Raw genomic sequence first — 16084 nt, 5'->3', positions numbered from 1 at the left:
TCTGTCTATCTATCTATCTCTCAAAGACAAATGTACCCATTTTATATACAAATGTGTACTTCTTAAAATATATGGTTTTCTAGGGTTTTTGTGTTGTTTGGGGGTCTTACGACACATTATACACAGGTAGGGGGCTCTGTTTGCAGAAATTGAGTTGGCAGCCAAGAAAATGTATATGCACTATTTTCATTTTAGGTCCCTACAGGCCACATACTTTGGTAAATCTAAGCATATTGGGCATAAAACTGCTCAGTAGACCTCTGGCATTCATATTTAGGGTAATTGTCTTTATAGGTAAGATATTGTTAAAGATAAATGAGGCGAATTGCAACATTCTTAGGCAATTCTCAAGAATGTCATAAAAACCACAAGCTTTGCAGTTTGGTACTTTGGTGTAGAAAGACTTATTTACTCATATTTGATTCATTAGAATATTTACTTTCCCCCCAAACATTGTTTTCTTTGGAGTCAATTCAAGGTCTCTGCCATTCAGAAAGGCCAAACTACAGTATTGAGGACTTGAAAAGTCATGGCCCTAGTTATACTGTCAGCAAATATTCACTGGTATGCCATGGGCATACATTTGTGTTACCATTTAGACTTTTAAGATCTGTTTGATATCTTGCAAGCTGGTCCACATGGAATAAACAGAAACACGATACTACAGAATCTACACATGGGCATTTAATAACTTAAAGGATTAAGTAAGTACAGGTATGGGACCTGTTATCCAGAATGCTTGGGACATGGGGTTTTCCGGATAGGGGATCTTTCTGTAATTTGGATCTCCATAACTTAAGTCTGCTTAATTATATCTTAGTTGGGATCAAGTACAAGGTTCTGTTTTATTATTACAGAGAAAAGGAAATCATTTTTAAAAATTAGAATTATTTGCTTATAATAATGTCTATGGGACATGGCCTTTCCGTAATTCGGAACTTTCTGGATAACGGGTTTCCAGATAAAGGATCCCATACCTGTATTACAAAGCTACCTTCTAGTTGCAGTACAGGTATAGGACTCATTATCCAGAATGCTCGGGACCAAGGGTATTCCGGATAAGGGGTCTTTCCATAATTTGGATCTCCATACCTTAAGTCTACTAAAAAATCAATAAAAAAAAATCAATTACATGGTACTGTTTTATTACTACAGAGAAAAAGGAAAAATTCTGAATTTTTTGATTAAAATGGAGTCTATGGGAGATGGGCTTTCCGTAATTTGGAGCTTTCTGGATAACGGGTTTCCGGATAAGGGATCCAATACCTGTACCATGTAAAAAGGTAATCAGAATTATTAAAAAACAGAAATCATTAAAGGCTGTATTTTATCTGAGAAAACTTCTGCATACAGACAGAAAAGTATAACGTGTTTATTTCTAGACCTTACCTGCCAGAGAAAAATGGTTGAGACTTAGAGGCTTGAAGCTCATACTTACACTGAGGAGCATTTCTTCCTGCACTCTCATGCGTTTTACATGGTTATTTTTAACATAGCTAAAAGTTGAGGCACAACTAGCTAACCACTGTTTTAAAACACATAATTTATGAAATCTGACCCTCTAATGAGATATAAAATAAAACTTCATTGTTATAGCTAGTGTAAAAATGATATATTACGACATTTCCACTAGCAGGCAGGGCTGCATCTTTCCTCAGTCCCTGTTAGTTATGAATAAGAGGTATATGCAATAGTGTATAATCATCAACTGAAATTCTCCTGTTGGCACAGCCATTATTGAAACCATGATGCTTTCTCTGATCTATTTGTTTAATTCACTATAGAAGCCTCTCTTCTATGATGTAATTAATCAGGCTGTAGACATAGACTGTTTCCCTAGATACCCCACTAGAGCAGGGCTCTCCAGCCTAAAGGTGGCCATACACGCACCGATATTATCGTACGAAACCTCGTTTCGTACGATAATCGGTGCGTGTATGGCATGTCAGCGAGCCGACCGATATCGCAGGAAGCTGCTGAAATCGGTCGGCTCGCCGATCGGCCAAGTTAGAAAATTTTGATCGGGCGCCATAGAAGGCGCCTGACCAAAATTCTCCCTTCAGAGCTGAATCGGCAGAAGGAGGTAGAAATCCTATTGTTTCTACCTCCTTACCTGCCGATTCAGCCCTGAATGGTGTGTGGCGGATCTGACGATGTTTCGTGCGACCGACGGTCGTACGAAACATCGTGAGATCGCCACGTGTATGGCCAGCTTTAAGCTTTCTCTATCAAGCTATCATATGTTTGCAGCTGAAGTTTAACAACAGTTGAATGGGCTAAGATGAAGATATCTCACCTTCTTGTAGTTGCTGCTCTGGTTTTTCCATTACGGGACTGAGTGGCACAGTAGGATGAATGTCAAAAGAAAGCCAATAGGATCTATAGGAAGACTTGCAAGCATATACCAGTAAAAGCTACCTGCTGAATGCTCTCTATAATTTGCTGAAGCAAACTTTACAGCTGCAATTGCAAGGTATCACAAACAGAGGGCAGTATGCTTAGAATCTACATCATTCTGGGTCTATTAGAGAGTAGCGATTCTTGTAGAATTCTTTGTCCTCTATAACAACCTTTTTGTGTTCTAGTTTCCATGTGTATTATAGCAATGTCTATTATTCAGTTCCAAAAGGAGTGACATAATCATTCATAAAGCATGTACAGGAATACAAGATCCGTTATCCGGAAACCCATATCAAGACAGCTCTGAATTACATGAAGGCCATGGACTCCATTATAATCAAATAATTCAAACTTCTAGAAATAAGTTCCCTTTTCTCTGTAATAATAAAACAGTACCTTGTACTTGATCAAAACTAAGATATAATTAAATATAGGGATGCACTGAACCCCCCAAACCGAATCCGAATCCTAATTAGCATATGCTAATTAGGATTTGGAAGGGTTAAATGTCGCCGCGCATGAAGCTAAAGTTCAAGTTACTTTACTCTTTGTAATATGCAAATGTTTAACTGGTAGAGAAATGTAATGATGCAGAAAGCTATTAACTCTGAAACATACATCTGCTGTGGTGAGAAATACAAAAAATCACCCAGTGAGTAAATTAGCATAGGGGGAACATTATCCAGAATAACAAGTCATACAGACACAGTGCCGGGTTGCCTTTATTGCACTAGAGCTAGGCCTGCCAGGGCAATGGATATGCCCCGAGTGTGAACCATTCATGTTGGGAAAATATTTTGGGGCAATTTTAGGGTGCTGAAAACCAGAGGCAGGATACATACACATTAAACTGTGCCTCTTAAATACAGACATATCTAATCTTTTCAGACAATATCACATCTTTTCATCCAACCATGGGAACAGGAGTCGACAAAACGAAGCACTTACGCTGTTACTATAAGCTTACTCAGTTACTGGTGCGCTTGTGAAGAATGCAAAACTAGGGCGCTGATTTACTAATCCACAAATCCGAATCCTGAATGGGAAAAAATTGGATTGGAAACGAACATTTTGCAACTTTTTCGTATTTTTTGCGATTTTTTCGTCACCGTCGTGACTTTTTCGTAGCCGTTACGACTTGCGCGAATTGTCGCGACTTTTTCATAGCCATTGCAAATTTCGTGAATTGTCGCGACTTTTTCATAGCCATTATGACTTTCGTGAATTGTCGCGACTTTTTCATAGCCATTATGACTTTCGTGAATTGTCGCGACTTTTTCATAGCCATTATGACTTTCACGAATTGTCGCGACTTTTTCTTAGCCATTACGACTTTCACGAATTGTCGCGACTTTTCGTATTGAGCTCGAAAATTTCGCGACAATTCACAAAAAAGTCGCAGATCATTACGAAAAAAACGCATTCGGACTCTTTTCGGACGTTTGTGGCATGGCTATTGTGTACGACCTATTTGAGAAATGTACCTACAACATTTTTACAGACATTAGACATACAGACATTTTATACCAAAATGCTCCATAACAAAAATGTTGGGGAAAAACGGGATCAATGGGATAATTTGGCTTAGGTCTGTATAAAGAAAATTTTGGGGTGCACAAACAATATTTTTAAAGCACAATATAAAATTTTTTACTGTGTATACAACACTTTTTAAAATTTGGCTTCATTATGACAAATCCATAAAACTACAAGATACCTTTGTTGTGCTTACGTCATTTTTACAATATGCCCACCGACACTTTGAGAACTGTGTACTTACCAAGATTTTTGTCAATTCCCCCCATAAGAGTCAATGTAGAAACTTCCACAATTTCTCAGAAGCAGAGTTATCCATATGGAAGCTTTCAAATTTGTGAGCGTAAGACAGTGGTTCGGTGTGTGTTATGAAACACGATGCAGTTCAAACATATGGAGAACATTTTTCATGGATTCACTGACTCTAAAAGCATAAAAACTAACACTTGTGGTTTCAAGTGACCCTTTTATGAATTCTTAATGACGACTCCATGCCAATTTCTAGTCTCCTTTCTCATATTCATTGCTAATATGACTGCTAGCTTGGCCACTAATCTATTCATAGTTGGCCTAGGAAATGCACCCTAAAAATATGGCAGGATGCCTACCCCTCCTCTGGTTGGGGGTCATAACTACAGGAACAGCAGAGGTTGTTTGGGGGAGCTCTCTTGTACAAAGAACCCCAGGGGTGCAGGATTACATAAATTATATATATTTCTCTATAACTTCTATTAAAGCCACTATTTGCTTTAATAAATAAAACATAAATGAAGCACCATTAAGCATATTTTTGGGAATAAGGTGGGTATATATAATCTGATAATATTACACGCTGCCTAGTGAGATCTGACAGGGTCCCCCTTGCAGTGGTTAAACCACAAGCTGAGCTCTGTATACTGATGATGGGTGTGTACATCTTTTTAAGTCAGAGTAATGTTTAAAGTATGCTTCTTTTATATGACAGGGCATGTTTTGACATTTGGATATTTCAGGAAAACTTTCCATAATTTGATAAAATGCTAAAGTCAGCACACATGCTGCCAGCTTGATTGGGCCAGCCATTTTTAGATAGTGCCCGCAGCCTTGGCATCATTATAATAAATATTTTACAACTGATAGATATTGCTCTTTTATTGGATGACTGTGTAACTTTCCATAAAATTCAAAGGAAACCTTTCTACTCCAATGTTTTGGAACTTTTATCTATTAAAAGCCTGTTGCCTAGAGCAGGTATGCCAGACTCATAGTTATGATGATTGTTGTAAAAAGTAGATTTCCAAATTCCACTGATCCGATCATTAGCCAGTGGTTGTTGCAGAGGGCTTGGATTTGTGGATTATAAATGCACACACAAGGTACAAGAGATTTGATATTTATTACTCTGTCTATCAGCCAACAGCCCTTTCCAGCTAAAGTAACCAGACTGTTGAAAATCAGAGGTCACGTGCTAAAGGACCACAAAAGCCAGCTGCATAAAAATCTGTGATGTGTAAATGCAAGAAATCTGCATTCAGGGTCTGCCTGCTAATTGCATATGTGTAGGTGCTCCTATATTTCTTTTAAATCTTGCTGCAATAAATATACAGCTAAAGGACTTTGTGCATTTATTAACAATATAAATCAAAGTGTTTTCCAAAATGTGTTAGGCCTATGGCATAAATACCATTACCAAGGGTCTTGCCTTCTGTGTTCAAGACTGCTACCTATGATAATCACTGAAAACAATATCAATAGCGATTTTCATGTGATTCTTTTATTAGATTCTTTTAAGTGATTCTTTAATTAGAGTGCGTTCAAATGTGTTTTCAGATGAGAACAGCACAACAATTGTTTGTGCTGACATTGTGATGTGATTCTGACAGAGAGCAATGGTGGAAAGCAATGTGGAAAATTCTGAAGACTGATTCTTTAGCGTGAAGTTCACAGCAGAGAAAGGACTCCATGGGGCTTGTCACACCCTGCTACGCAAGCTTATTCTCTGTTTCGCCTACTATTATTCTCTGTTTCACCTACTATTATTCTCTGTTTCACCTACTATGTTTTGTTCAGTGGCTGATACGTGGCTGACACAAGCACTATACTTATGATAAAAGCATACAGGACTCTGCTTCATCAATGGTTAGACTAAGATTCAAAATAGGCATTTCAAAGACACTGATGCCTAAACAGCCCAATAATAGCAACTGTCTATGGCATCTAACACCAGCATCTTTCACATTAGCCAGAATATACAGCTTGGCTGGCCAGGCCTGGCTCCATGAAGCATATAAGCTGTTTTCAACTTCCAACGTTCCAACGTTACTAGTGTAAGGTATACTCCCTATGCCTGCCATTCACCAGCCACCTGTAAGATGCAGAAGTGGCTAGCGACAGCGACAACCTTGGTGTAGCCCTTGTTGCCAAACATTTATAGTTGCTGCAATCTAATAAAATCTGTGGGGAGCCAGGATGTCTACCCATGCTTAATTAATCGAACCCAAAAAATATATTCCTTGTCTTTTAAATATCTTTTCCCAGTGAAAAGAGTGAGGGACTGACAACACTTTCCCCAACTCACACTGTAAACAGCTCTGTTAACTCTTATCGTACATACTATGTTCTACTTTAACTTTTACCTTTCACATATACAGAAGATGATAAAGGAGATATTCTGCTCTACACAAAAAGGGGATTATACAGCTCTGGATAAAATCTGAAAACAATATACACTTTACACACTTTTTATCTTAAGCTCCCTTTGGCCCCTTTAAACTCATAATGAGGTTGCAGACATATGGAAACAGTATTAGCCATTCAAAGTTCCAAGAACATTTTGGGCAGCAAACAAATGTTCACCAAAAAACTCACTCTAATTAACCTTTTTAGGGGAAGCCAATCCAGTATTTTTGCATAATAAAAGAAAACGTAATTCTAAGCAACTTTTGATACACATTAACATTTTACCGCAGTTTTAGAGTTAAAGCAAAAAGAAAGTCACAATTGCTGGGGGTGCCAAAAGTTAGGCACCCCCAGTGAATCACTAAACCAACACAATAAAACACACAAATATGATTTAAATAAAATGAATTATTTATTCCCTTAAAATTCTCCAGATACAACCTGTGCCAACCTGTGTTGGGAGAATTTTCTGGAAATAAATAAATAATGCCATTTAATTTTATTTATATCATATGTCTGTGTTTTATTGTCTTTGAGGGTTTAGTGGTTTAAGAATAAATATGGGACACTCTTAGGCTAATGTCCCATGGAGCAATTTAGTTGCTGGTGGAACCCCAGTTTTTTGCTAAAATAAGCACCGGCCCGGGGTATCAGGTAACACAATCACTGCAATTGTGACTTTTCTTCTCCTTTAAGGTAACCATACACGAGTAAATAAAAGATGCCAACAGTCCGTGTCAGCAGCTTATTGGGGGCCCTCCGGCAGGCCTACCTGACCGACATTTAGACAAAAACTGGGAAGATGTTGATACAGGCACATTTCAAAAACAACCCTGTCGGAGCTGAAGACATCCGAACACAGGCATACAGAGGTAGAATTCTAGTGTTTTTACCTAGTGGATAAATCAATGTTCACAGGAAAGATCGTTATTGTAATGTGTATGGCCAGCTTTAAAATCAGCACAGCAGCAATACACAAACAAATATTAATTTACAATGACAACTTTAAAACAATGGCATATTTTAAATTAATATACAGGTAAGGGATCTGTTATCCAGAATGCTTGGGACATGGGGTTTTTCAGATAAGGAGTTTTTCTGTGATTTAAAGCCTTAACGCTCCTCCAAACTTCCAGCTGTTCCAATTATTCAGGCTGTTTGGCAAAATGACAGGGGGTACACAGCCTGATAGGTCAGATTACATACCTTGTTAGCCTGTGTATAGCTGCCTTAAGTAAAAAGTACTGTCTATTTCAGCAAAAAAAAGTGAATCCATAAAAAAATAAAGAACTGTACAGGAAACAGCAATATCATATTTCAGAGCCTTAACAAGTGCATTTGTTCGGAATATGGCATTTGCCTGCAACATAAACTATACCATGTACTAAAAAGTGAACTTAAACACCATTTTCTACACATATATTTACATTTTAGGACCTCTGCCATGTCCCCCATAATTGTGGGCTAAATGGCAGCATATGGGTCTACTTAGTGCCTCTAACGTTACACCCTGTAAGTGCTTAGATTGAGGCATTCTGCATGGTATTTGGGAGCTCAGAGGGTTAAGCTAATGTGAGATGGTTTTCTGAATGGGCATAATGCCATTCTGCAAGAACCACAGGGCAGGGACCTAGGCACATATATACAGTAACTGAGCTGGGAACTATAGATGCTCCTTAATACACAGAAATATAAAATAAATCTGTTGACCCCTTTATATAGAGAAAAAGGCATACTTTATTGTTTTGGCTAATATTCCTTTTAGAGACTCTACATTATAGCATCGCTTTTTAATGTTAGAAAGAAAAGACCAATATTTTAGAACATGATTGCCTTTAGCTGGCTCAGAGCTTAGCCACAAAGCTGTCCGACAGAAATACAGTATGTGATCTCAGCCTCACTGTACTCCAAATAAGTAACACGTGTGCACAGCTCCATGCGTAGAACAGAAACGTAGACAGAGAGGTCGGAAAATCTGGGACTGGTAAACTGAGAAAGAACGAGGGTAAAAATGCTCACGTATTAGGTTTTTACCAAATCAGGTTCAAATCTCTTATTTACAACCACCATTCAAATGGCGCTGCTAACAGCCATATACAAATGACTATTATCCCGTGGCCAGGTGCATCGGCTGCTTGGTCAGCACACGTGGAACTCTGTGCACCAGAACTGATGTCTTCCAGAATATGCACAGATTCCCTCCCCCTACAGATGTCCAAGCCAGCCAGAGATATGGAGTACATTCCAATGTTCCTGACAATGCAGAATAAGAAGTGCACCATGCCAACAACGATGAAGACATATTTTCACATCCTCTAGAGAGGTTGATAGTTATCAGTTATCTTTTCAGTATCATACAGAATACATAATACCACATATTAACCAGTTTTCACCAACAATTAACTCCCATCAGCATCGGACTGGGGTGTGAGAGGCCCATTGTGGTTGTTACCCCAGGGACCCCCACACCCCCTTGAGGGCCCCTGTGGGGAGTGACAATATTGCAGGTGAGGATTGGCTCTGCGTCCCAGTCCAACCTTGACTCCCATGCTAATATGCACCACCATCAATTTCAGATCAGGTAATAGGAAAAACAAGATTTGTGGCCCATAATGCTCTAAGCATGCGGCCCATCCCCTACTTGCTCTGCACGGTTTTTTTTACTCTGTGGCCTTCTTTGACTAAAACCAACCTGTTGCCTCCTCAACCTAGTTTTTTTCAGGCTGCAACCAACACACTAATGTTGTAAGTCACTGATTTCACCATGCTCTAAAGTTGGCCATACAGGGGTTGATAAAAGGACTAGATATCAATTTGACAGGTTTGAAAAATGCATCAGTGCGTGGATACTGTCCTTGTCCAAAGGGTCTCCACTGTATGGCCCTAGGGCCAACAATGGATCGCCCTGTTTTGGCCCAATCATGGGGGTGGCCAATTGAGACCCAGATCCACTTGTTTGGCCGTGTATGACCACCTGAACCAGGGGTGCTCCTGGGCCCCATGCCATCCTGAGTCAGCATTATCCTTCAACCGGTGTAATTACTGGACTGGCTTTTTGCTGCCCATTGTAAATAGTGGGGCACTGCCTTATGAGGCTTAACTAGCTAATTCATCCAATCATTCCATTTGCAATGCACTTCTCACAAAAAGCATGGTTGAATTGTGTGCAGGAAGAAATATGTTTGGCTGAGGATAGACACTAAAACATGTTGTTCAAAAATGGGATATTAACACATCGTTCATATTCCATGGGGCTGTGCAACAGAAAAGTGTCCACATTGAGCATACCGATTACATACAATTAATAATCAATACAGGACGTAAAGATGGCCCTGCTCATCTGGTCATTATATAGTAAATAAAGTACCCCCTGCTGTAAAATATAGCGATATTATAATTCAAAGAGGTGTTCCATGGCCATATAAAAGCACAAGGCCAAAGGCCAAGTGCTTTTATACAGGTCATGGAACTCTAATATCTTTATATTTTATCAGCGAGTCATGTGACTGAAATGACATCATTAAGCACCAAAAATAATTTGTGACTTTAAATGACTTACTGGGAAATGCCTTTTGCATGTTTCAGATTGCGAACATATTTTAAATACTGAGTTCATCTTAAGTTTATTATAAGTGAACATTCTGCAGAACTCTTACGGACCTACTGGTGGGAACACTGCTGATTACAGGCTTCCAAGTTCATGAAGTCATACAAGAATGATTCAGTCCAGTGATATCTAACCGGCAGGCACTTCATTGGTTCCTGAGACACAGCTCAAAGAATACTTCAACTGCTTCCCTTTTTAGTTACCAGCTTCAAAGGACAAAAATTGTAAGAAAACTGTCTAGCTATACTCCAGGTTGCTGTGAGGGCAGTGATTGGCTTAAAGAGGCAGTAAACCTCCTTTTTCAAAACTGGTTCAATGAATAGGGCTTGTGCTGAACATACTTTTCACCTGTTGTTTTAACTATAACTATTTCCAGGTATTTTATTTCTCACGCTAAATGGGAAAATATGTAATTCAAATTCAAGTCACATTCAACTCCCTGTTGATATGAGAAGTATCAAAACAAATCATCAGCCCTTATCGTCTCATCAGAAAGCCTGTATGGGGTCAGCTTAGCAGCGAGAGAGGTTTGTTTATACAGAGGGCTTCTAAGAGGGCTGGTGATTTGTTTTGATTAAGCTAAAAACATAGATATTTCTCAATTAAAACAAATAGGATTTTCAGCAAGAAATATTCTGATAAAATGTGGCCACAAGGGGTTGAACTTGATGGACTCTGGTCTTTTTTCAACCCTATGTAACTAAGTACCAATCTCTGAAAGTAGGGAATTCTTAAATCTGCCTGTTACCATATGGTATAACAGGCTGTGCAAGAGAACAGTATGGGCATCTATGGAGGCACATATTTTTACTGCCAAAGGGCTATGGAGGGTTTGGACAAAAGGTCTTCCATATCTGGCCTAGTACTTTGCTGAGTACAATTCAGTACTCAGTTCCAGTGGCTGCTGACAGGCAAGGGCATAATGATGGCCACTGATTTCCTGAGAGGACTGTGGTGATTGAAACATCCAGTGTGTCTTGGTCAAAAGGTACACAGTGAAGATATTACTTTTATAAAGCAACCACGTGCGGACCCAGGATACAGAGGGTGGGTTATGTGGTAATGAGAGGGATTAAAGATTGTTTCATTTCAGTAACCCGTAGCATCCAATCAGCTTTTACACACTTGAAAAAAACAAGTATGATTGGGTTACTGTTCAGGGCAAACTTAACCCATGCTATAACGAAATCCCAAGTGTATACAACCACAGCCAGCACACTCATTAGAGTTATAGCACTGACCTAAAACCTGTAGCTCTCCAGCTGCAGCTACATTACAGATTCAGCTCTACTACCCATGACTTTATTCACTTGCAAAGGATAATGAGAGCCACAGTTCAGCCACATGGATCGAGATGTGTGTTGCAGATCACTGATTCAGGGCAGTGTTGCTGAACCTGGGCCCCTCAGATGCTGTAACTCTAATCTCAAATCTCATTAACACTTATGGTAACAGTTATTGTGGGCATCATGTAAACTGTAGGAATTTTATTCAAAGAACATAGACATTTAGCCAGATTTACTGACTGTGGGTCTCTACCTTAATCACATTCCAGAAATAAGATGTAACAAATAACACACAACTGTGCATACTGTATGTGTGGTGTGCCCCCAAAGGCATATATCAGAAAGAATATATACACTTTAAACTGGGGACCCAGGACAAACAGCCTCTCTGATCACATTCTGAAATTTTAGGATTAAACTCACACTGGACAACAATAACACTGTCAGTTATCCCAGTAGATACTGCACAGGCAGTGATTCTAAAAATCAGACACAAAATTAGGATTTTGCATTTATTCTTCACCATTATATGCAGGGTGTGTAATGCAGCTTCTGAATGCAGTATTCTCTAACAAGCCTGTTTACTGCCATGCAAATAGATCTTACTAGACAAACAGAGCTAAAGACATTGGGTAATATAACAGCCACAATGTGACTTCACCTTCCCGCAGCAGGAAGTCATAGAGTAAATACTAAGGGATTATCGTTTTAGAACTGCAACAATTCATGGGGAGAAAAGAGGAAGCGCAGGCTCACATCTACAGCACTCCACTTGTTAACGGGGTAGTTCATCTGGAAGCTAGCTGCTTAAACTAATCTTAATAACTTGCCATTTTATTTTATTTTTTTTATGGTTTGTGAAGTAAACGCAATCTTAAACTTAAACATCTATCTGCTATCATTTAGATTTGTACTGTATAACCATGTTATTATTTCCCTTATTGTTATAGCCCTCTCCTTTTCATATGTCTGGTTGCTAGGTCAGGGACCCTACCTGACAGCAGTTTAAACCGCAACCTCTAGTACAATAAAAAAAAAAATCCTAAATCTTTGAAACCCCCAACTGTAAATAATGTTATTAAACTACTTTATACATAAATCTAAGAGTAAACTTACACTCAAGATTTTACTGTGAATTGCATAAACGTGCAGCGTCAGGGGCTATTCTGAGATGCCTAGCTGCCCCCCAATCACTAAACTACTATTCCTGTAATTTACTCAAGGGAGGCTGGGAGAAACAAAAGGACACCTAAATCAAAGCTTTTGTTACAGTTTCTACTAAAAGCCTGTGTACCTAACATATTACCTGCAGAAATGTGCTCTTGGTACCCTGCGTTCAAAAGTTGAAGCAAGAGAGTAAGCTCTGTACATCTCTATCTATACGATATAGGGGTGTACATATAGGGACAACTCACCTTAATATCCCCATTCTAAAACTTTGCCAGTATGACAGTCTGTACAGCCAGGTACCTAACCTTGATTTCTCCTTACTGAACTGTATTATGTTGCTGTGGATTCTTACTTGTGAATCACAGGGTACATGGTTAGTTTGATATTGTTTTTATTGCATCATATCCCCACTTGGATAACACAATACAGCTGGAATAGGATGTGCTATTTAAACACACTGATTAATGTTTATACACAGTAGGTGATGCACTCATTATAGGAAATAGGTTTCTGATTCCAGCAAGCTTGGTACACCCATTAGTTTGGCCAACTTGAATCAAAAACCAATATTAGCAGACTCATATTAGCAATATCACCAATATTAACAGTCTCTCTCTCCCTCTCTATACATATATAGGGAAGGGCAATGCAGGACCCTGTAATAGGGCACCCAGGAAAACGTAGTATATAAATAATGGCTAACTAATGTGTCAATGTTTTACCTATTTTCCCCCCAAAACAAAGCAATCTGAAAATTAACCAGCATGCCAATGTACAACGGATTAGACAAAAGTCGTAATATGCTGCAACTGATTTCGAACCACTACACTAAATTTGATTTTTATAGTATGATGAAACAATTTATCTGAGGCATTCATGCAGCTACCCAGACTGACTCTATCCACATACATATGGATGAAGGTCTGCAGTGTGAATAATGCTGTACTGGAAAATGATTGAAATAGTGACTTTTCCTACAGTCCAGTAGTATCTTACCCATGAAGACTAGAGACACATGGGTTCAGATACAGATATACCTGGTCAATCGAGCCAAGCAGGTAAGTGCAGGGGACAAGTTGGCAGTTGGCACCTGTTAGTGCTGGCACTCACTCACCAGACTGGCAGAGTCCCAGTAGGAGGAAGAGGAGCCCGAAGGCCCGCAGGATGCTCATAAAACACCGAGGGGAAGCAGCAGAATGAGGAGCCGCTGCTGGGCTCATTATAGTCCGGGTTAAGCAGGGTTTTGGGGTGCAAAGCAGAATGTGTCCAATGGGAATGGGATCCCCAGTTGCTGTCTCCTGAGTGAAGATATTCTCGGGATGATCCGACTTGCATAGCGGCTCAGATAGTAGAACAGGGAACCTGATCCGACCCCCTACCCACATCTGCCTCTCACCAACTGCTCCATGTGTAGGTACCGAAGTGCTGCCAATGGAACGTACCCAACCCCGCTTCCATTCCCCGCCGGCTATGCACGGAGCCCGGTACCCTAGTGCCGATGTCTGTGAGGAAGCGGAATAAAGTCCTATGCCGCAGACCAGACTCCCGACTGCAACTAGCGGAGCACACAGGTGGGCTTATAAGCGAGCGAGTCAGCTCAATGGCAAAACCTCTGCGCATGCTCAGTGCAATAAAGGCAACTTAAAACAAAGCTCATCGCCCTGTTGCCACATCTGAGCGGTACCGGTTAAGCCTGTGAGCCGGACTGATAACAAAGGAACCTTGCTCCCGCACTGGCCGCTTCCTTCTGCACTATCCCAGGCAGCGGAGCTGAGGCACTAGCCCAGTGGCGCTAATGGGGCTGCTCAGCCCAGTGGCGCTACTGGGGCTGCAAGTTCAAGCTCATGGTCCCGCTCAGTACACAACGGCTGGTGCTGGTGACCCGCTCCGGGTTCGGACGTTGCTAGGAGACCCGGACCCCACACTCTATAAATCCGTGAGGCTCTCTGTGTTAGCGTAGGCGGGACATTGGTGGAGCATGATGTCACTGGAGCAGTCTCCCACTCTTCTTTGTTTCCCTCTGGCTCGGTCTCACAGACTCCCTTGTTCTAGGAAACCCCTTCATTGCCACAGGGGGGCTGGGGGCCACCATCCCTACTCAGGGAAACGTTCTCCTTTCCCCTAAGCCCTCCAGCCTCCTCACTTTCCCTGGCCAAGTTATAAAATAAGGATTAAGGGAAAGGTGTGGGAGGGATGCTGGATCCACCTAATACATGAGGAGGGCCATGGGTCTCATTTACTGACAGGTACTAAAGGGCCCAAAAGCACAATTCATTAGTTCTGCCAGAATTGTTTAATTGGACGTAATGTATTGTTGCAGCCCAGGCCATGGCAGTATTTAGTCCTGTGGCACAAGGAGCATTTTGATGACAAAATAGTGTCACTCACCAGGGTGTCCTCCTATCGCTCCCATTGCAATAAGCAACCCTCAGATTGTGATTATCACTGAACAACATTGTCCTGTCAGATAAACATGGGCATTGGGCACATGTACACCTGCAGTGCAGGGCCGCTAAAAGCCACCTCTGGTAACGTCAAGAGACTAATTTGTGTTTTTTAAAATGGAAATTCAGCTCTGATAGTGAAGAGAATATAGCGCTCTCTGCACTAGCCATGTGGCCCCCCTGGATCTGCTCCAATGCTGAAGAAGAAAGCGCAGAGTCTCTAAGTCAGCAGTAGCCCCAGAAATGCTACCACACTAATGCAGTGACTAAAATGCAATGTAAAGCACAAACACCATGTTTTTTTTATTATAAGAATTCCAATGTCACTGCAGGCACAAGCCTGCGGGAAGGACTAAGGGAGGTGCAAGGAGCACATTTTGACACAAGTGCAACTGACTGTGGGGAAATGGCAGGCCTCAATGCGCACTGTAGAATATACCATGGGGATTTTCTGCATTTATATTGACAGTCCTGTTTAAAAAGTCATCAAACTGACTTTTAGCGCAGTCATTAAAGACAAGTATACGTTGATCTAATCGCTTGTCTTCAGCAGATCAAATACCTGACTGCCAGCTATGTGGATTCTGTGCTTTTGGTTTCCTCTTTGATCTGTGCTGTGCCATGTGTTACATTTCAGTCTACGCACAGTAAGATCATACCACAAGAGTCAAAATAAAAAATAGATGCAGATATATTCTCTGACCTTAACAGTCACAAGCACCCAGGTGTAATCCTCTGATTTGTTATACAAACTGATCTTTGTTTAATTATTCAGCCTTAGGAATATACATAGCTGGCCTACAGGGTATGGCACACTTAGGGGCAGATTTATCAAAATGTGAGTTTAGAGCTTAATACATAAAAAACTCACCCATGTTTTATTCATTCCTGTGCAGTATTTAAAAGAGTATTTATTAAATGGTGAACTTTTTCACCCATTGATAAATACACTTCTAAAAATCCCATCGGAATGAATAGAACAT

General features: G+C 40.4%; 1 protein-coding gene across 1 annotated transcript in view; it reads right to left on the bottom strand.

Annotated features, from left to right (window-relative positions):
* itgb8 (integrin subunit beta 8) overlaps nucleotides 1-15296 on the bottom strand; it is a 57185-nt gene extending 41889 nt beyond the window's left edge. Inside the window, exon 1 of the mRNA XM_002933298.5 lies at nucleotides 13772-15296. Within this exon, the coding sequence (XP_002933344.3) occupies nucleotides 13772-14042 (271 nt within the window). The 5' untranslated portion in view covers nucleotides 14043-15296. The remainder of the gene's footprint in view (nucleotides 1-13771) is intronic.
* Nucleotides 15297-16084: the final 788 nt, after the last annotated feature.

Source organism: Xenopus tropicalis, chromosome 6 (genome assembly GCF_000004195.4).
Source record: "Xenopus tropicalis strain Nigerian chromosome 6, UCB_Xtro_10.0, whole genome shotgun sequence".
Classification (NCBI taxonomy): domain Eukaryota; kingdom Metazoa; phylum Chordata; class Amphibia; order Anura; family Pipidae; genus Xenopus; species Xenopus tropicalis.
The sequence above is the reverse complement of the archived record's forward strand: the minus strand, read 5'-3'. Positions and strand labels throughout refer to the sequence as shown.